Source organism: Watersipora subatra, chromosome 1, assembly GCF_963576615.1.
Source record: "Watersipora subatra chromosome 1, tzWatSuba1.1, whole genome shotgun sequence".
In the NCBI taxonomy this organism is placed as follows: Eukaryota; Metazoa; Bryozoa; class Gymnolaemata; order Cheilostomatida; family Watersiporidae; genus Watersipora; species Watersipora subatra.
This window is the reverse complement of record NC_088708.1, coordinates 1,173,518-1,196,312: the sequence shown is the minus strand read 5'-3', so window position 1 is coordinate 1,196,312 and position 22,795 is coordinate 1,173,518. Positions and strand designations below refer to the sequence as shown.

Below are 22,795 nucleotides of genomic sequence, written 5' to 3'. Positions count from 1 at the left end.
CTTCTCTCTAATATGTCTTTTCTTTCACCCTTCATGTTACACCTGGTATTTTACTCTTAGTACTACTGTTATTTCATATTCTATAGTACGTTAGCTATTCAACAGTGTCATGTAAAACTATCATGGAAAACTACAGTTCAATTATTTCGTGGACTTTGATTAGGTGCAAGAGTTTCATCAACTCGATTCCAATCTGCAAGTAAAGCAGTTTTTGGCCGACACTCGTAAGTTTCTACACCAAATGATCCGAACTATCAACATAAAGGATGAGGTGCTGATTAACCTACAGATAGTAGCTGATCTCAGCTATGCCTGGCAGATCATTGACAGGTTGGTGAGAAGGGAGGTCGTTTAGACATCCGTATTACTGTAAGATAATTAGTTGAAGAGCTGGGATGAAGTAATTGTCACTACTCGCAACAGGACTAAACTGTTTAGCAGATTTTTTATTCACCAAAACGGTAAAAAAAGAAAGGTACATTCTCAATCAACCACCCAACAGACAACTCTATGTTGTTTTAGTTTGTGTCTAGCAAGCGCCTGCATTTGCCTGTTATAGTTACACTAACTACATGCTGCCTGTTATAGTTACACTAACTACATGCTGCCTGTTATAGTTACTCTAACTACATGCTGCCTGTTATAGTTACACTAACTACATGCTGCCTGTTATAGTTACACTAACTACATGCTGCCTGTTATAGTTACACTAACTACATGCAAGAAGGAGTGAAGAGAAATGCTAACCTAGTCATCAAGCTGCGTGCTACATTTCTAAAGGTACTTTTTATGTTCTTTTTTAGACGTACTTGAGTCATGTATAGGTTGTATATGAATCGGACATGAATCGGTCATAGAAGATTGCTAATTCTAATACGTGTTGGTGCTATTTCCTACCACAAGTGGGGAATTTTGGTAATTGTGTTCTCTCTATCTACACAGCTGGCCTCTGCTCTTGATCTCCCTCTAATGAGAATCAGCCAGGCTCGGAGTCCAGATCTTATGAGTGTCTCCCAGTATTACTCAAGTGAACTTGTTGCATATGTCCGTAAGGTCCTCCAGGCGAGTCCTTTTCTCATCCCTAATTACCAATTCACATCATTACATTTGGTTTGAATCACTCTATTGATAAGTACCATCGCTTTATTAATAAGTACCTTCAGTCTATTGCTAAGTACTATCACTCTATTGATAAGTACCTTCACTCTATTAATAAGTACATTTACTCTATTGGTAAGTACCATGACTCTATTGATAAGTACAATTGCTCTGTCGATAAGAACTATTGCTCTATTGATAATTTGTTCTCCTATGTGAATGTGTAGATAATTCCTGAAACAATGTTCTCCTTGCTGGCTGACATAATCCGCCTTCAGACAACAGCAATCAAGGAGGTCCCGACGCGCCTAGACAAGGACAAGATGAGAGAGTTTGCTCAGTTGGATGAGCGATATAAGGTATGTAACTGCACCAGTAATCCCAGAGATACTTGTTTCATAACTAATGTAAGGTCTTATTCACTTATAACATTGTCGCACAAACCGCTCAGAGTCAACCCAGATTTGTGTGCAACACGTGTCAAGTCATCGGCAATGCAGAACACCCAACATTGGTAAAAACCCAAAAGGGATGGCTATTGGGTTTGCTATATTTTTACGATATAATGTTGGTGTAAAAATTTACATAACTTGCAGCGCAAATCTACTCTTACAACTTACAATCGTGTATTAGTTGTTAGAATACTTAGACAGCACTCGACGTCAATTTTATTGTTAAACATGGAAGAAACGGTGAAACTTCCTATCATCTTTAGGACTGAACAACGCATTATGTTAGTAACAATAAAGACAATTGAATAGCTCACCAAAGATCCACTCGTCTATATAAATATGTGTATGTCTGTTTGTCTGTCATTCGTCTGTCCAGCTGTAGCGATTGTTTTAAAAATGAAAAATATACTTCGCATTGAATTTGAACTCATAACTTCGGACCAGCAACTAATCCACTACATTAAGCTGTCCTTATTCATAATTATCTTATCTATCCTTATCTATCCTTATCTATACTTATCTATACTTATCTATACTTATCTATCCTTATCTATCCTTATCTATACTTATCTATACTTATCTATACTTATCTATCCTTATCTATACTTATCTATCCTTATCTATACTTATCTATCCTTATCTATCCTTATCTATCCTTATCTATCCTTATCTATACTTATCTATACTTATCTATACTTATCTATCCTTATCTATCCTTATCTATACTTATCTATACTTATCTATCCTTATCTATCCTTATCTATACTTATCTATACTTATCTATACTTATCTATACTTATCTATCCTTATCTATCCTTATCTATCCTTATCTATCGTTATCTATCTTTATCTATACTTATCTATACTAATCTATACTTATCTATACTTATCTATCCTTATCTATACTTATCTATACTTATCTATACTTATCTATCCTTATCTATCCTTATCTATCTTTATCTATACTTATCTATCCTTATCTATCCTTATCTATACTTATCTATCCTTATCTATACTTATCTATCCTTATCTATCCTTATCTATCCTTATCTATCCTTATCTATCCTTATTTATCGTTATCTATCTTTATCTATCTTTATCTATACTTATCTATACTAATCTATACTTATCTATACTTATCTATCCTTATCTATCTTTATCTATCTTTATCTATACTTATCTATCTTTGTCTATCTTTATCTATCTTTATCTATCTTTATCTATATTTATCTATCTTTATCTATATTTATCTATCTTTATCTATTTTTATCTATACTTATCTATCTTTGTCTATCTTTATCTATCTTTATCTATATTTATCTATCTTTATCTATCTTTATCTATCTTTATCTATTTTTATCTATTTTTTATCTATTTTTATCTATCTTTATCTATCTTTATCTATTTTTATCTATACTTATCTATACTTATCTATACTTATCTATACTTATCTATACTTATCGCGATTGCAGGCTAGAAACTGAGTATGTAGTTTTTATTATTATCTGCGCTTGCTTTTTTTGAAATTTTTTTAATACCTCATAATCTTTACCTATTTTTTTAATTTGTTATTTTCAAATGTGTCATTTCAATTTCAAATGTGCCATTACACGCTTCAATTTTCTGTTCTTCATAAGGGTAATCGTTAAAACCTGTAAACACTAAAAACTGATACCTCATTTTGACTTTCGTAAAAATGATTACGAGAGGTACCAGTGTCAAGAGGTACCTGTATCGTTGTATTCAAAGTTATTGTATTGTTTTATTATTATGTTGTATCCAACATATCCAAGGTTTTTATTTTTTTTTCAGTTCATTTTAGTTTTATAAATATCACATCATTTTTCTTTGTAATCATTGTAATAGAACAGACTTTATCTAGCCATTACTTGCTTATTTTACATTTCAACACTATTACAGTTGTTTTATTGTTTTTCTAGATTTGTATGTATTTGAACTGCACAAAAGTCTTTTCTCATGATATGTAGTTTGAAAGTTAGAGGTAACTGTTGTATATGTTAAATAAAAATAAGTTTTCTGAACAGAAACTTTTTTATTACCTGGGCAACGTCGGGCATTCACCTAGTCTAACTATAAATTCAAGATTCCCACTTTAGCAAACTTAGCAGGCAAAACGGTTTTCACTGTCTTGCAGGTGCGAAATTTTAAAATTACTTTGAGAGCCAAACATACAAATTTTTGTGTATCATTTTTATTACAAATTGATGGGAAAAATTGAATAATTGAGTGTAAACCAACTAATACAGCTATGAAAGTTATACATCGTGTTTTCAATACCTAAGTGTTTCAATGCGAGACTTGGCACGAAACTTGCACTATCTAATATAAGTTAAGACTGTTCATGGGCTGTGTAGTATATGACCAACTGTACTATCTAATATAAGTTAAGAATGTTCATGGGCTGTGTAGTATATGACTAGCTGTACTATCTAATATAAGTTAAGACTGTTCATGGGCTGTGTAGTATATGACCAGCTGTACTATCTAATAGAAGTTAAGAGTGTTCATGGGCTGTGTAGTATATGACCAGCTGTACTATCTAATATAAGTTAAGACTGTTCATGGGCTGTGTAGTATATGACTAGCTGTACTATCTAATATAAGTTAAGACTGTTCATGGGCTGTGTAGTATATGACCAACTGTACTATCTAATATAAGTTAAGACTGTTCATGGGCTGTGTAGTATATGACTAGCTGTACTATCTAATAGAAGTTAAGAGTGTTCATGGGCTGTGTAGTATATGACTAGCTGTACTATCTAATAGAAGTTAAGAGTGTTCATGGGCTGTGTAGTATATGACTAGCTGTACTATCTAATATAAGTTAAGAGTGTTCATGGGCTGTGTAGTATATGACTAGCTGTACTATCTAATATAAGTTAAGAGTGTTCATGGGCTGTGTAGTATATGACTAGCTGTACTATCTAATATAAGTTAAGACTGTTCATGGGCTGTGTAGTATATGACTAGCTGTACTATCTAATATAAGTTAAGACTGTTCATGGGCTGTGTAGTATATGACTAGCTGTACTATCTAATATAAGTTAAGACTGTTCATGGGCTGTGTAGTATATGACTAGCTGTACTATCTAATATAAGTTAAGACAGTTCATGGGCTGTGTAGTATATGACTAGCTGTACTATCTAATATAAGTTAAGAATGTTCATGGGCTGTGTAGTATATGACTAGCTGTACTATCTAATATAAGTTAAGAGTGTTCATGGGCTGTGTAGTATATGACCAGCTACACTATCTAATATAAGTTAAGAGTGTTCATGGGCTGTGTAGTATATGACCAGCTGTACTATCTAATATAAGTTAAAAGTGTTCATAGGCTGTGTAGTATATGACTAGCTGTACTATCTAATATAAGTTAAGACTGTTCATGGGCTGTGTAGTATATGACTAGCTGTACTATCTAATATAAGTTAAGACTGTTCATGGGCTGTGTAGTATATGACTAGCTGTACTATCTAATATAAGTTAAGACAGTTCATGGGCTGTGTAGTATATGACTAGCTGTACTATCTAATATAAGTTAAGAATGTTCATGGGCTGTGTAGTATATGACTAGCCGTACTATCTAATATAAGTTAAGACTGTTCATGGGCTGTGTAGTATATGACTAGCTGTACTATCTAATATAAGTTAAGACTGTTCATGGGCTGTGTAGTATATGACTAGCTGTACTATCTAATAGAAGTTAAGAGTGTTCATGGGCTGTGTAGTATATGACTAGCTGTACTATCTAATATAAGTTAAGAGTGTTCATGGGCTGTGTAGTATATGACTAGCTGTACTATCTAATATAAGTTAAGAGTGTTCATGGGCTGTGTAGTATATGACCAGCTGTACTATCTAATATAAGTTAAGAGTGTTCATGGACTGTGTAGTATATGACCAGCTGTACTATCTAATATAAGTTAAGAGTGTTCATGGGCTGTGTAGTATATGACTAGCTGTACTATCTAATATAAGTTAAGAGTGTTCATGGGCTGTGTAGTATATGACTAGCTGTACTATCTAATATAAGTTAAGAGTGTTCATGGGCTGTGTAGTATATGACTAGCTGTACTATCTAATATAAGTTAAGACAGTTCATGGGCTGTGTAGTATATGACTAGCTGTACTATCTAATATAAGTTAAGAATGTTCATGGGCTGTGTAGTATATGACCAGCTGTACTATCTAATATAAGTTAAGAGTGTTCATGGACTGTGTAGTATATGACTAGCTGTACTATCTAATATAAGTTAAGAGTGTTCATGGGCTGTGTAGTATATGACTAGCTGTACTATCTAATATAAGTTAAGACAGTTCATGGGCTGTGTAGTATATGACTAGCTGTACTATCTAATATAAGTTAAGAATGTTCATGGGCTGTGTAGTATATGACCAGCTGTACTATCTAATATAAGTTAAGAGTGTTCATGGACTGTGTAGTATATGACCAGCTGTACTATCTAATATAAGTTAAGACAGTTCATGGGCTGTGTAGTATATGACTAGCTGTACTATCTAATATAAGTTAAAAATGTTCATGGGCTGTGTAGTATATGACCAGCTGTACTATCTAATATAAGTTAAGAGTGTTCATGGGCTGTGTAGTATATGACTAGCTGTACTATCTAATATAAGTTAAGACTGTTCATGGGCTGTGTAGTATATGACTAGCTGTACTATCTAATATAAGTTAAGACTGTTCATGGGCTGTGCAGTATATGACCAGCTGTACTATCTAATATAAGTTAAGAGTGTTCATGGACTGTGTAGTATATGACTAGCTGTACTATCTAATATAAGTTAAGAGTGTTCATGGGCTGTGTAGTATATGACTAGCTGTACTATCTAAAATAAGTTAAGAATGTTCATGGGCTGTGTAGTATATGACTAGCTGTACTATCTAATATAAGTTAAGACTGTTCATGGGCTGTGTAGTATATGACTAGCTGTACTATCTAATATAAGTTAAGACTGTTCATGGGCTGTGTAGTATATGACTAGCTGTACTATCTAATATAAGTTAAGACAGTTCATGGGCTGTGTAGTATATGACTAGCTGTACTATCTAAAATAAGTTAAGAATGTTCATGGGCTGTGTAGTATATGACCAGCTGTACTATCTAATATAAGTTAAGAGTGTTCATGGGCTGTGTAGTATATGACTAGCTGTACTATCTAATATAAGTTAAGACTGTTCATGGGCTGTGTAGTATATGACTAGCTGTACTATCTAAAATAAGTTAAGAATGTTCATGGGCTGTGTAGTATATGACCAGCTGTACTATCTAATATAAGTTAAGAGTGTTCATGGGCTGTGTAGTATATGACTAGCTGTACTATCTAATATAAGTTAAGACTGTTCATGGGCTGTGTAGTATATGACTAGCTGTACTATCTAATATAAGTTAAGACTGTTCATGGGCTGTGCAGTATATGACCAGCTGTACTATCTAATATAAGTTAAGAGTGTTCATGGGCTGTGTAGTATATGACTAGCTGTACTATCTAATATAAGTTAAGAGTGTTCATGGGCTGTGTAGTATATGACTAGCTGTACTATCTAATATAAGTTAATAGTGTTCATGGACTGTGTAGTATATGACCAGCTGTACTATCTAATATAAGTTAAGAGTGTTCATGGACTGTGTAGTATATGACCAGCTGTACTATCTAATATAAGTTAAGACTGTTCATGGGCTGTGTAGTATATGACTAGCTGTACTATCTAATATAAGTTAAGAGTGTTCATGGGCTGTGTAGTATATGACCAGCTGTACTATCTAATATAAGTTAAGAGTGTTCATGGGCTGTGTAGTATATGACCAACTGTACTATCTAATATAAGTTAAGAGTGTTCATGGACTGTGTAGTATATGACCAGCTGTACTATCTAATATAAGTTAAGACAGTTCATGGGCTGTGTAGTATATGACTAGCTGTACTATCTAATATAAGTTAAGAATGTTCATGGGCTGTGTAGTATATGACCAGCTGTACTATCTAATATAAGTTAAGAGTGTTCATGGACTGTGTAGTATATGACCAGCTGTACTATCTAATATAAGTTAAGAGTGTTCATGGGCTGTGTAGTATATGACCAGCTGTACTATCTAATATAAGTTAAGACTGTTCATGGGCTGTGTAGTATATGACCAACTGTACTATCTAATATAAGTTAAGAGTGTTCATGGGCTGTGTAGTATATGACCAGCTGTACTATCTAATATAAGTTAAGACTGTTCATGGGCTGTGTAGTATATGACTAGCTGTACTATCTAATATAAGTTAAGAGTGTTCATGGGCTGTGTAGTATATGACCAGCTGTACTATCTAATATAAGTTAAGAGTGTTCATGGGCTGTGTAGTATATGACCAGCTACACTATCTAATAGAAGTTAAGACTGTTCATGGGCTGTGCAGTATATGACCAGCTGTACTATCACAGATAACGAAATAACACTGAATGGAGAGAGGGAGCGACTATTGTATCTCTTTCAGGCATTGTGGGAGGGAATTCACCAAATAGCGTATCGGCATCTTTGTCATTCCGACATATTCAGCACCCTGATCTCCAAATTTGAATGTCGAGAGTTTTTTGCTGTATGCCATTTGGAGGGACAAAAAAGATTGTTTCACATGGTACCCCGAGGAGTAATGTACTGATTACTCGTGACGACGTTTTACAGTGCATGGGGCTGGAAAGCCTACTAGTGCACCATAATTCTCAACCTATGGCATTTATTATATGATTAATTTTGTTGCTCGTTGGATAGATAACTCCTGTCATCCAAATGGGGAGTCCGTTGTAACACTTATTAAGTTTGTGGATTGCCCAAACTTTAGTGTTTGTGGCACCCATGAGCAGTCCTCATAAAAATCGTATTGATGCCCATCTGGCCTAACCTCTGTGTCACTTCTCCATATCATGACTTACCACAATTGAATAATTGGTTTACATCTGCTCATCATCGATGCTAGGTAGTAACAAACAGTTGCACACATCTACAGTTCCGGTACTAGCTGGTGTTTTTATCCTTAGCAATCAATCATATCTTCACTTTTTCCAGTATTAATGGAATGCTACAGATTCATTAAAATTTCAGGACTACGAGCAGTAATCTAGTCGTAGTTGGCTTCTCATGTTATATATATATGTAGGTTGCAGAGCACACTTATGCTATATCGGTATTCACTGAAGGAATACTAATGATGAAGACAACCCTAATGGGCATCATAAAGGTGGACCCAAAGCAACTGCTCGAAGATGGTATCAGGAAAGAGTTGGTGAAACAAGTGGCATACGCCCTCTACAAGGGGCTCATTTTCAACCCTAAGGCCAAGACTAGTGAGCTGATGCCTCGACTCAAGCAACTCGGCGCTCAGATGGATGGTTTCAGGCGATCATTTGAGTACATTCAGGACTATGTGGACATCTATGGGCTGAAGATATGGCAGGAAGAACTCTCACGGATAGTCAACTACAATGTAGAACAGGAGTGCAATAGCTTTCTCAGGACAAAGGTAAATGACTTTCACCTGTACTTAATATTTACTAACTAGTTGTATATCATATTCTTCTTAGGCTTACCTAAATGTACATTTCTAAATTCCTATATCATTTCCTAATTCCTATTCCTGGCATGTATTTTGCATAATTCCAGTCTGGCAAGTAGGTGACACTTGTAAAAAAGTTGCCTGCACGTTTATTTCCTATGTTGAACCAATACCGTAGGTGCTGGACTTCCAGAGTATTTACCAGAGCAAGGCAATTCCGATTCCAAGGTTTCCTCCAGTTGATAGTTCAGTCAATTTTATTGGACGGCTTGCTCGAGAGATTCTGAGGATCACTGACCCAAAGTTGGTATTGTCTGGTTATGACATGAAAAAGCAGACAATGTCAGATAAAAATTCTTACTGAAGTTATTTGCTGAATAGTTATCTCCACATGGTTCATCGTATTATTGACCTTGCAAATAAACAGTTGTTGATGTTGTAGGACCACCGTTTATATAGATTTGATGAGTGCCTGGTATGATTACAAAACTAAAGAGGAGATAGTCAACAGCAGACTGGCTCACCAGCTTCTGGTATTATAAACCTCTCATTATAATATAAACTTGTCATTATAATATAAACCTGTTAATATGATATAAACATGTCAGTATAATATAAACCTGTTGTTATAAAATAAACCTGACCTACAATATAAAGCTCGTATAACCTAATGATGTTGCTAGTGAATCATGTTTTTAGCAAAGTGTCGATGTCATGGGTCTGACAGGCCTCGACAGGCTCTTTTCCTTCATGATAGTTCAACAGTTGCAAGAATTTGTCAAGCGGCTAGAGCGAGTTGTCAGCAAGGAGAAAACATTTTTGGATGTGAAGGCCTTGGCAGAGGCGAATCTCATGCCTATTGACAGAGTATCATGTATGTTTATTGTATCCTATTGACAGAGTATCATGTATGTTTATTGTATCCTATTGACAGAGTATCATGTATGTTTATTGTATACTATTGACAGAGTATCATGTATGTTTATTGTATCCTATTGACAGAGTATCATGTATGTTTATTGTATCCTATTGACAGAGTATCATGTATGTTTATTGTATACTATTGACAGAGTATCATGTATGTTTATTGTATCCTATTGACAGAGTATCATGTATGTTTATTGTATCCTATTGACAGAGTATCATGTATGTTTATTGTATACTATTGACAGAGTATCATGTATGTTTATTGTATCCTATTGACAGAGTATCATGTATGTTTATTGTATCCTATTGACAGAGTATCATGTATGTTTATTGTATACTATTGACAGAGTATCATGTATGTTTATTGTATCCTATTGACAGAGTATCATGTATGTTTATTGTATCCTATTGACAGAGTATCATGTATATGGATTGAATGACTTTCTGTGCCGTGTTTGACAAGTTTTCTGGTCCCGTTATCACTCTTTGAAGCTTTTAATTGGTTCGCCATTTCAGCTAGTGACCAGAGGACATATGGACAGATGACACAAGCTGGTAGTCGCTTGTGGCCGGCTTTTGTTGCTCAAATTCTCAAGGTCAGTTTTGATATGAATAGTGGCTTGTTTCCCTTTGAACTATGAATATTTAAAATTTTCGAATGATTTTTACTACACTTAATTCCTATATTAATTTGCTTATTTCTTGGCGGATGAAATATGATGTGTGTAAAATTCCTGTTTTAATAAGTCTTGTTTATCAAATACAACTTTTTCGCATATCCGTATTAAAGAAATTTTCAAAAATATTGATCTGTTTGAGGTGTGAAATGTGCTGGTATTCAGACGCATCAAGTTAGTACAGTAAGTTTACTTGGCGTGTAAAGCATGAGCTACTTGGGTGGATATTCTCTTCCTCAAGGACTGCTGCTATTATAACATCCCTCATCGTTGCTATCATGACACAACTCCAATTTTAATTACTCTGACAATGGAATAAGAAGACAACTCTCACTGCCTTGGCTTGTTGCAGATTGGACAGATGCAGCTAATCAGGAGGCTGATGGCTCACGAACTCGCAACCTCTTCCAAATTTGACTCGAAATTTTTGGCCAGTGCTTTGTCCAATGTGAACATGTATGTTATCACGTTATTCATGCTTGATATAGCCTATAGCTCTCAAGGCTAGCCTAGTAAGTTAGTAAGTTAGCTGACTAACAGGGATTAAATTACACATCTCTGTTTAATTCTGTCCACTTGCAACTCTAGAAATACAGCTTCAAAAAGCATGTGAAACGTAGAATAACGGAACAGTAAAAGGCATGAACATCCTAGAGATCTCGATGAATGCCTTTTACTTGGGTTATGTGAATTGGGTGAACATCATCGTCGTCATCAGAACTTGTCACGTAGGACAGCATTTTTGTAGAGTGCACTTTTTGCATGGCACATAATTATCTTAGGTCATGCATCTCAGCGAAGCATACAACTCCATGCGCTTCGCTGAGTCTCTGCGACTGTTTATGTGGATTTGCCATGTTGCCCAATTAAAAATTTAACTCATGGAAGCATGGCTTGAAGCATTATCACCTGTGTGGAGAAACTTTTGCTCAGTTCCCGTGCTTCATATAGATATAGATGTTATCAGACACATTTACTGGTCAGGGGGTAACGAATGTTAGTCTACATTGATTTCGACTGCCACTATGTCAGACAGGAAAGTCCTCAGAAAGTAGGGAAACTCTATTTTAAAATGACAACTATTACCGATTGTATAAACCAGCTTTGAAAATGTGAAGGTTGGCAGACAGCTACAGATCATGTTTGCTAAAATGAATACTCTGTCAGTAGTACGACTGCCTTTTATAAAGTAATAACATTGTGAATATGTATTTAAGAACGAATACCCATGAGATGTGAACATCTGTAGCCATTGTATTTTACTTTTAAAATGTCAAATAGCGGCTGATCATCTGGAAAGACCACACATATTTGGTCATGTGTATGAAGTGAACATCAATAGGTAATGGAACACGACTCTTTGCAAATTATAATTGAATAGGCTGTTCTGGGGAAAACTAATGCAGAACGACAGACCATAGTAATGTCAACAAACTCTTGGGCGGCACTTGGGTGTGTGACAGAAAAGACTATTTTTGGCGCTGGAACAAATCCCTGTCCATTGCACAAATCCGCACAGCTATTGGCTGGAGAATCTGTTCCAAGATAGGGAAGAGTTTCTGTGACTGGGTGGGTGTTACAGGCGCGACTGCTCACAGGTCCCCTTGATACTACAAGGAGCACAGGCCACTCCGAAAATGCACCTGATACCCGTACTCCTTCTGCTTGTGAAAGTATGGATCACATCGCTTGTATTTTGCCAGTCATCAAAGAAGAGTCGTGTTTTTAGCTATTTGAGGCTATTTGTTTTAAAAGAGCGTATAATTTGGTAGAGCACTCTGATTGCAACAGGTGTATCAGTAAATGTATAGTGATACTTCTAGGCTATAAATGAATGCTTATATTAACATTGCACCTTATTGGTCATGAACATTGTTTTTTACATTCTGTAATAAATGCCATGTACTTGGTATAAAGCTGCGCACAATAACTGAACCCACACAGGTGTAGAAACCTCACATCATGAGTGTTCTGAAACAGTGAAATAGTTCCCAAAAATATATCTTGTAAATAGTGCAGTTGGTTGTGCCGACAAATAAGTTCAGTCTCTGACTTCCCTCAAAGTGATATCACGTCTCAGCTTATATTCATTCAGTCATTTGGGTCTGTGTTCAGCTAAGTCTGCCATGCTCGTCGTATTCAGTCCAAGACAGCTTTATTCAGGTCAAGATGATTAAATCTGTAGTTTTTGTGAAATGCCAAATTATGTGCCTGTATGCCAAATTATGTGCCTGTATGCAATTTGATTTATTACAAGAAGTGCCTGGTGAAGCGATGTCGAGTTAATTAATGATTCGCCACTTTTGTGCATATTTATAATTCTGCTAACCTTAAAAAGTGCTGAGAAGCGTTTGGTGGACAACTCATGCACATTAACTGATGACTAACGGTAATCATCTTGTTGCATTGCATTCAGTCTTTGCCACAAACATTGAATGCTAATGTTTAACGAGTCTACTGTAGATATTAGGTGTTTTTAGTCTGCTCGGATGTGTCTTTTTTGCTATTTGCTTTTTCACTAAAAATTTTTTATAAGATTGGCCATTAGCCGAATATGAATGTCAAATGTTTCCTGATAGGTTACAGAGGTATCTTTGCTTGTTCAATGCTAAAATAGACATTTCAGCTGATTTGTTAGTCTCTTTGCTAAATAAAGATTATGTATTGATTTAAGCGATGATTTAAGTGATTTAAGTGTGTATTTGGTTACATCTTCAAGTTCATACTATAAATAAATTGAACCCCAACATTGTTTGTTGTCATGCTCTACTTCCATATACAGTCTCAACTTCTTCTCAAGTCGGCGGCTACAAAAATTAATCGTGTAAAAAGAAAATTATGAGTTATGTCTATCGTACTAATAATTCTCACCGTAATTCGTCCGCCACTTTAATTTTAGCAATCATTTGACCAATCACAGGTTGGGCCGGTTGTTCAGTAATCAGGCATTTCTCACCTATTACGTCATTGCGTTGCCATGAGTTTTGATAGCAGCCACTCATGACTTTCTCATCTAATTGGTAGGGCGCTCTTAAATGATGTTGAAAGGCACTACAAGGATCCTGCGTTGCCATATCCTAGAGAAGACAACCCCCTCATGTATGAGCTGTCGAGTTACCTTGAGACGGTTGGCATTTCGAACCCGCTTGACAAGGTGTGTTATGGCTTGTTGTACAACAAACCATTTTAATATTTCCCTCTATGAAGGTCCTGTGACTCAGATCTTCCAAATGCTTTAATATTCCGATATCATTTTGGTTAGATTCGGTTAGTTTAATCACACTGTTAAGAATGTCTAACGGTGGCTCATTAGCATTTGTTTAATGGTTTTAGGTTATCATAACATAGTTTTACATTCAATCTAATATTTATGCCATTTCCAGTTTTATATTTATTCCTCCACACACATTTCTGTTATTGCATTCGCTCAAAACAAAAGCCCTCAAGTAGCAGTCCAAACATTGGCACCACTCATTCCGTTTTTGACCAATGGTAAGCCTTATTATTCTGTCAACTGCAAAGTGAAAACCATTTCAAGCAAATGGATCACCCTAAAGTGGAAAGTTTTAACTTACTTGTGACGCTCCCACTGATTACAATTAAACATCAACGAATGTAGTAAGACTAGCAGAATGGTCGGCGTTGCACGGGTATTAAAAATCTACTTATAAGCAGTGATAGCAATGCCACACTTATATAAACCCAGCTTATAAACAATTCCACTTGCCACTAGCCTGGCACATTGCCAATAGCTAATTTAAGTAAGCTCTTACTAATACATAGAATGGCGTTGCGTCATAATGGGAGAGCGTATTTGCACCCACATAGCGACATATATCGCCTAATGAATCTATCAATCTAGCTTAGCTAAATTGGTAAGGTATTTGCCTGACAAACGGGAGGTTATGAGATTAAATCTTCTGTGATACGGATTTTTTATTTTAAGATTTTGATAACTATAGCCAGACGTACCGATGGACAGGCAGACTTTGAGATTTATATAATAGAGGTAGTTTACTTAGTTATATATAAATTATATTTTTACTTGAGGAGTTGTATGCAAAAAATAACTCTAACTGTTGCTTGCTTGCCCATATACATGGTTGTATTTACATACGTTTGTCTCTTGGAGATTGCCTGTAAATTTAGCGAAAAATACGCCATTAGGCTTAAGAATTCAATGAAAGTGCAAACTTGAAAGCTTAATTTTAGTGGCTATTCTGTTTAATGTTGACAGATAATAATCACAAACGATCGATGACCTTTTTAATTATGTTACACAACTGACTTAATATAGCATCATTAGGTGACTCACACGATAAATGATAGAAATAATCTTTGTACTAAAGATATTTGCAAAGAATGGCAGTGTGCCTTTATGGTTCCTTACGGTATAGCTATTACTAGCTTCATGGTCCAACATTGCTGAAAGATTCTATGTGATTTCTTACTTGTTGGCAACGATGAGATAGAAAAGGCATCGTTAGGTACAGGTATAATAGATTTGTTGGATAATATGTAAAAAAATCTTTAGAAAGCAGAAAAAAGGTATTAGGTGAGCTCGGATGACAAGATGATGAAACTCTTCCACTTAGTTCTTCCATTTTATTATGACATATAGACATAATAGAATAATGTACTTTTTATTAATAATGTAAATTTATGATGTGAACTTGGTGAGTTTAAGTGCCAAAACATGTATTCCAACCACAATTCCTCCAATACTGCACGACAAGGGAGACAATCCGGACAAAAATCCTGAGGTAATAGGGAACCACCTTTTTACCTTCTCAACAATATTCATGAAATATCTAATACAAGCAATTGAAGAAGATCACGTCATGAGGGCCCTGCCTACTTCAGATTACTCTTAACTGAAACATTGTGTAGTCGAAAGCTTAAAATAAGGGGATTCATTTCTCTTATTTTAATCTTCGAGAGCCATAAAAGTATTAGCGATGAAATGTATATAAATTTCTGTTGCATTCTCTAAGCCATATTTGATACTTCTAGCAATAGTAGTAACAGTAGTAGTAGTAGCAGATACTTTCTACTTCTAAAAATTAGATATAACTGATTTTATTAAAATCAGTTATCTTACTTTTATTAAAAAAATTTATTAAAATGAAAAAACACATCAAATAGTGTATTAAATAGTTGTTGAAAGATAAAATCCATCCCTGATGTGCACAATTAAAATTCTTAATCACTGATAATGGTTTGAAAATATTTGCCAAATCATTGGATTATTTTAGCAATAAGCTAAAATTAAGAAAGGCTACAAAAAATTTAAAAATTAGTAATAGCTAAGGACAGTAAAATACTAAATTCAAATGCTTAACTTCATTAGGGTTACTATCTGCCATTTTGAAATTTAATTTCTTTAGCCTTGTGTTTGCTGGCTAAACATACTATTGACAGAGCGCGATATTATCATTACACCGGACCTTATCTATAACAACCGTAATGCCCCCGACAGCTAGTGTGGTAGCTTGAATGGTAGTTTCAAAACAATATGAGAGCTAAACAGCTAAGCTAACTTTTGCTTCTGTTTTATAAAAAATTGTTCATTAAAACAGGTACATCATAGGAACAATATGATTTGTTTGCCAAATCCAAATCACTTTGTTTTTAAAATTAATTACAAATGCACTCTTGAATTTGTATGAATAAAGTAAAATAGAAATGATCTCAAATTATTACAGAGGGCATTTGTTCTAAATATTTGGGTATTCAAATATTTGAGTATTCAAATATCTCAATCACCGTTATTTGGGCATGGCTTGGCCTTCTAGTGCAAAGGATCACTGCGACTGTATATTAGTGTAAGCAATGATATACAGCCCCCCATTGGGGGCTGTATATCATTGGTGTAAGCAAAAAGGAGGATCAGAAAGAACCATTTTGCTAAACCTTTAGTTATGCAGCAATGTATAAGCGCCATGCAGGTGCATCATATTAGTTGAAAGTGACTTGAAACCCTTACCTAGCTAGCAGAAAATGGCAACTAACGCTCAACTAATTGCTTACCAAACAAATACTGAGCCAAGATGCCTGGATACAAATTGAGCGTATTTAAGAGAACTCAAACAAGTGTTTGCAATCCAAAATATCCTTTGTGTGCGGAAATCTTCCAATGTTTATGCAAATTTATTGGATAACATGGTACTAAACTGCATAATAATTTATCTTGTTTTGTCTATGTAGCAACATACCTACTTGGTCTATTTGTGCTAACATTTGCAGATCTATATTACTACCAAAAACATTCCATCACTATCTCTTGCCATGTTCATGCTTGTGACGAGTCAACTGCCCAAACTACAGTACTCGAAGAGTGTCGGTGAGTGAATCAGAAATTCATTAAAGGCTTGATGTAATAGAATGTATAAGACTGCAAATCTGGCTAGCTACCAATAGAGATGCAAATGTAACTAGAATAGATATATTAGAAAAAAACATCCTCTTCTGGGAAGTTATACTGCTGTAATATAATGCGCTGTTTTTGAAATGAGGCATTTTCGAGACAGTCTAGTCATCCAACATTGGTGAATGATCTGCAATCCACTGATTCATATGGTTGTTAAAAACCTTGTGAAGTTTATTTTTATGCGAATTTGTGGAGTTATTATTTTGCAGCCACAATGATGTCAAAGCGCCTCCAAGATGGTATAGATGGACCCCCATTTGTTATTGGATGCTTGACGATTCTGAAGCAGTTCAACTCAACACAAACGGATATATTCTTCCAACTAATGTCTCAATTTGTAAAATCAATGTCATTCGACGGAACAGGAAAGTGAGATGTAGTGTTTTTAAATTACCAATTTATGTTATCATAAATCAAGATTAAAATTTATTTTTGCTTTCAGGGTTACTCAATAATATATCTCAATGCTGTTGATTAATTTTATTTCATACGACATGGCTAAAACAAATCTTTGTGTTCTACAAATGATTGTAAATCTGAAGAGGTTTTAGATCAACTGGTTTGCTTGCAAAGATAATTCACTTTAGTCGTACATTTGAAATGTGTGTCTCCTATGTAGTGATGGCAGATGACAATCTTACTGATTTTCTTTTAGTCCTAAAGTTATGGATTTCCCAACTGATGCGATTAGTGCAATGCTATTTCTTGAAGAATTTGTGTTCCACGGCAGATTGGATCGTAAGGTAAAACTCTTGAATGACACTACCTATTAATTTCATGGTTATTCTTCCTTGCTCATTAACTTAGTGTTTTATTTTACGAAAATTGGGTCGCCATTTCTGAAGTTGTCTTCTACGTAACTGACAACCCAGTGCAGCTTTCATGTACCACATAAAACCCTATGGCCATAGTCCGACCTGACATCCCAAAGACTATATATAGGATCTTCTATTGTCAGACTTGAGATGAAAATTCTTTTCCTGTTTGGATAATTGGGTTACAAGAAAATGGTTGTTTTTATAAAAACTAGGCTTTTATCACATTTCATAAAATGGCAATAGCAACACAACCTTTACACAACAAATACTTTTTAGTAAACAGCATGTTTAATTAGTTTTATTATCTTGTATCATCATGTTCTTGCATTTAAGCGGTATATTTATTGTTTTCATAAATTTTTGAAGGTCATCAACTTGTAGTGAATGTATAAGTATGAAATTAAACGTAAACCATTTTAGTAGTTATTCGCAAAAATCTTCACTTGTCACATATGCTTAGAATCTAACAGCATAGCCTAATTTGAGCTTGAAAAACTGGCTCTGACAGAATCCAACAGCTCTCCCATTGGCTTAGTATACTTTCACCATTTATTTTGTTATCATTTACTATGGCTGGTATGTAATAATATCATAGTCAGAAGCAAGTTAATGCTACAAAAAGGCAAATAAGCTCACAAGTCATATTTTAGTACATTTTTGTACAAGAATAGTATAATTCCAAAGATCTGCTTAGTTTTAAACAAGTTAAATTGAAAACATGTAACGTATGCAAGGTATGGTTTGGGGCCCTCTACACTATTTAACAAAGCTTGCTGATGATTGCCTATTTGTTAACCTGTGAACTTGGTTTTCTGGTATGCATACTTCTACTGAATATTTATAACAATATTCTTAGGGCCTTAATCATTTTCAACTCAACACTATTTTAAATTTACATCAGCTAATGTACAAGTATTCAAGCATCGTATGAGTCTCTCTAGTTGTATATTGATTAATGTTGAACTAAATTGGCAAATTTGGGAATGTTTACTGTGTTTTACATAAAACTGCTCGGATGAAAGAAACATTGCAGCTGTTATTGTCTACCGAGATACAATATAATACTTATTAGAAGTGTTTTGATGGCATGTTTGTGTTGTATATGTAATATTCTACAAAATATGTAGTTAAAATACAAATCAAATAGAACCCTGTACACCATACAATCTATAGATTTATTGTATACACATTGTTTTTCAAATGGACACTAAGTACAGTAGACCTATATATGTGCCATCATGCCCTCAAATGGACACTTTAAGTACAGTTGACCTATGTATGTGCCATCATGTCCTCAAATGTACACTTTTTAAGTACAGTAGACCTATATATGTGCCATCATGCCCTCAAATGGACACTTTTTAAGTACAGTAGACCTATGTATGCGCCATCATGTCTTCAAATGTACACTTTTTAAGTACAGTAGACCTATGTATGTGCCATCATGCCCTCAAATGGACACTTTTTAAGTACAGTAGACTTATGTATGTGCCATCATGCCCTCAAATGTACACTTTTTAAGTACAGTAGACCTATAATATATGTGCCATCATGCCCTCAAATGGACACTTTTTAAGTACAGTTGACCTATGTATGTGCCATCATGCCCTCAGGGCATTTTACATTTGTTTGTAGGTGATAGAAGCGCACATTCCCACATTTATTTTTGATCAATGCAGAGAAGTGTTGGCAAGATAGACATGAAAAGCATAATACAGCCGTCGAACATCTGTCAAGCCCAGAATGTTTTGGTCATAGGAAACACATTTTGCATGACTACAGTGATAGACTGTGGCACTGGAATGAGTACTTTTTATAGCCATATATTTGCTTCAACAATTTTAAAACATAAATGAATTAACTGTCCAAATACTAACAAAGAAAGTCCCAACAAAAATAATATATAATACATTGTTAAATGTTGATCTTGCTATTTAAATTTTATTTAGCATATTTTCTTCATAAGTCATTTTGTTATCTGCGTTACAACGCATTTTCCAACACTTAAGCACTTTTAACAGCTATGTACATCAGCATTTTCCATTACATCATTGGAGAGCACCTCATTCAATTTGTCAATCTTTAATGACCCATGCTCAATATCTGTAAAGTGGTCAGATATCATGTTGTCATCCTGGTTAACCCTTGAGTGTGTTTTACCTTCTGGTATGCGGTGTTCTTGAGCTGAAATTTCCTGCTTGGTATCAAATGAATAATGCGTAAAACGTTCTTCTAGAGCATTCATACGTGCTACAACTTCGCTGTGGTGTTTCTCACAACGTTTACAAGAAGATATCAAGTTGAAGGTCTCTGCATCCATATCCGGACCACACTCCGCGCTCAAATCCATAAATAACTCCATAGAGTCAACTACAAAATCAAAGATCGCGATAAAACACTTGAGATAGTGTCAGTAGCAATAGTTATTAATGTAAGATACAGACTTCATCACTATTTGAACGGACGAGTTTTCGCGCCCACAGGAAACAAATGTAATTTTTAAGTTAGCTGCGCTTGCAATGACGCATCTATCAAAAACCGAGATTATATGATATTGATATCGTTTTTCATTTCACAATGGTTTTGATCACACTCACTGAATTTATTATGATTCTTTTACACTTTCATTCACTTACATCATTTTTCATCTTGCCTAATCGAATTAGATTAATATATTTGTTTTCCTTCACAAATTCATATATTGGTATGCCTACACACTTACAGGTAATTTAATTTTGTGTTAACTCATGAGTGCAGGTGTTTGCTGTATCACTTACTTAAAATTCCAAAAAAGGATCTGAAATGTAATTGGGCTTGTGCAATCGGTATTACTTCAGATAAGGCAATCTGAGAGCTAATGATCGAGTCTGTCATCATCAATAATCGTTAGAATGTCATCCAATCTTTGTTATATACTTTGAATCTAGGATTGTGCAAAAGATAGAAAAACGCATAGCTGATCAACCATTAAAAGAAATTCTTCAGCAGGGTATTCCTTGCAGCCCTAATGTCTCTTACAAAGCCCAGTCGATATGATTTTTCTAGGACCTACTGCTCAAACATTTATCTATCCTACCACCGCTGGCTGGTAGAATGACCTACAGAAGAGAGCAACAGTCTAGCTAGAAACACTTAATGGTGAAACAGTCCTTCAGAATAAAATTCCTTTAGATTGCCTCACACAAAGACCAATCATGGGCTGTCTGGATGAGAAACCTGACGAAGCATAAGTGATCCCCGTAGTCATCAGAACAAAAAAAAATAGAGCACCTGGACCAACCTTTTTCTCACTACATCTTGGTGCTATGCTTAGAGTTGTTTTTAATGACAACAGCGAAAGGTCTACATTCAAATAAGACACAGTGCCAATCTCTTCCGAGCCTCTCAGTTCAAGTCCAAATCACGCACAACCAAGTTTTTTCTCAGGGATATATTGTTCGCAGATGACAGTGTTCTGGTTGCCCACTCGGCAGAGGACATGCAACTTGCTTAAAGGTCGATTTGTAAGAGCAGCTTCAAAATTCAATCTAAAGATAAGCATAAAGAAAATAAAATGTCTGTATCAACCTGTAAAGCTCCTGCATCCGTCGCCAGATCCTACAGACATCTTGATAGACAACAAGCCACTTACTTTGTACAGATTTCAGGTGCCTGGGTAGTAATGTATCCAAAAATGCCAAAATTGATAAAGAACCTCGTCACACAATCAGAACAGCCAGTTCTTGCTTTGATAACTTCGGAATCGCTTGCGGTAGAACAAGCATGTAACTATTCACGCTAAGTGTAAGGTATACAGAGCGGTAATCCTAACAGGCCTATCAAATGGTGCTAAAACCTGGACAGTGTACCAAATGCAAATGAAGAGTCTGCTCGCAGTCATGATGAGACAACAGCAGCATGAATCTCACCTGGATAATAACGTCGTAAACTACAAAACCCTAAGACGTGCTAGAGGTGGCAATCCATGGCGGACATTCGGATAGAAAAAGGCCTAAGATGGCTGGGACATATGCACAGGATAAGTCATGAATGATTGCCAAAACAACTGTTACATTTACAACTCTACGTGTCAGCTATGCGAGAATAGAAATTCCCTAAAAATTTATAATTGAAGGATTCCTTTATATAAATAAATTATACCACCTCCTCCTTTGAGTAGGAGGAGCCACTTATTGTGGTGAACCATAATAGATGCACAATTTTTAAAACGTGCATCAGGTTTGAAACGTCCAAAAAAGTTCCATTAATTCTACAAATAGAGAATCTATGATAAGGGAGCAAATATTTTACTTGGTCTAGTGGGCAATATAAACCACTGACATTCAAATGTACTTTTTCTTGTGAAAAAGTTCACATTTTTTAACAAGAATCTGCAGTTCTAATGCTGTTTGTGGATGAATACTATAAAACAATTTAACTTTACGCAACTTTTTTGTTATTTTTGAACAGGCTATTTGCTGATGACCTGGGAAATAGATTTTGGATGCAGTTTATTACACAATCTAGTAGTACAGCTTTTAGCAAAGCCATGCTCTGCTTGATCGAATTAAGAAATATTTTAATATCTCAGATTACAATATTTCATCGTATATCGTGATATTTTATATTTTGATGAAGATATGCTGAAAGTATCTCCTTTACAGGTGCTTACCAATTTCTTGGCCGAATCAGGAGTGTGAATGTGGATCATCAGCTTTGCAGAACATGAACTGAATTTACATGTTTTATGTACTTACTAATCCTTTCAATGACTGTTGGACCATAAATCCTTAGCAGATCTTGATCAACATACTGATACATTGGGGACGATATTT

General features: G+C 35.1%; 1 protein-coding gene across 1 annotated transcript in view; it reads left to right on the top strand.

The window, feature by feature from the left end:
* LOC137385735 (WASH complex subunit 5-like) overlaps positions 1 to 20,806 on the top strand; it is a 32,880-nt gene extending 12,074 nt beyond the window's left edge. The window contains exons 12-26 of the mRNA XM_068072273.1: positions 164 to 330; positions 705 to 780; positions 943 to 1,062; positions 1,326 to 1,457; positions 8,734 to 9,096; positions 9,308 to 9,432; positions 9,572 to 9,662; positions 9,829 to 10,003; positions 10,573 to 10,652; positions 11,086 to 11,189; positions 13,758 to 13,887; positions 16,980 to 17,076; positions 17,373 to 17,532; positions 17,819 to 17,906; positions 19,617 to 20,806. Of these exons, the coding sequence (XP_067928374.1) occupies positions 164 to 330; positions 705 to 780; positions 943 to 1,062; positions 1,326 to 1,457; positions 8,734 to 9,096; positions 9,308 to 9,432; positions 9,572 to 9,662; positions 9,829 to 10,003; positions 10,573 to 10,652; positions 11,086 to 11,189; positions 13,758 to 13,887; positions 16,980 to 17,076; positions 17,373 to 17,532; positions 17,819 to 17,906; positions 19,617 to 19,679 (1,971 nt within the window). The 3' untranslated portion in view covers positions 19,680 to 20,806. The remainder of the gene's footprint in view (positions 1 to 163; positions 331 to 704; positions 781 to 942; positions 1,063 to 1,325; positions 1,458 to 8,733; positions 9,097 to 9,307; positions 9,433 to 9,571; positions 9,663 to 9,828; positions 10,004 to 10,572; positions 10,653 to 11,085; positions 11,190 to 13,757; positions 13,888 to 16,979; positions 17,077 to 17,372; positions 17,533 to 17,818; positions 17,907 to 19,616) is intronic.
* Positions 20,807 to 22,795: the final 1,989 nt, after the last annotated feature.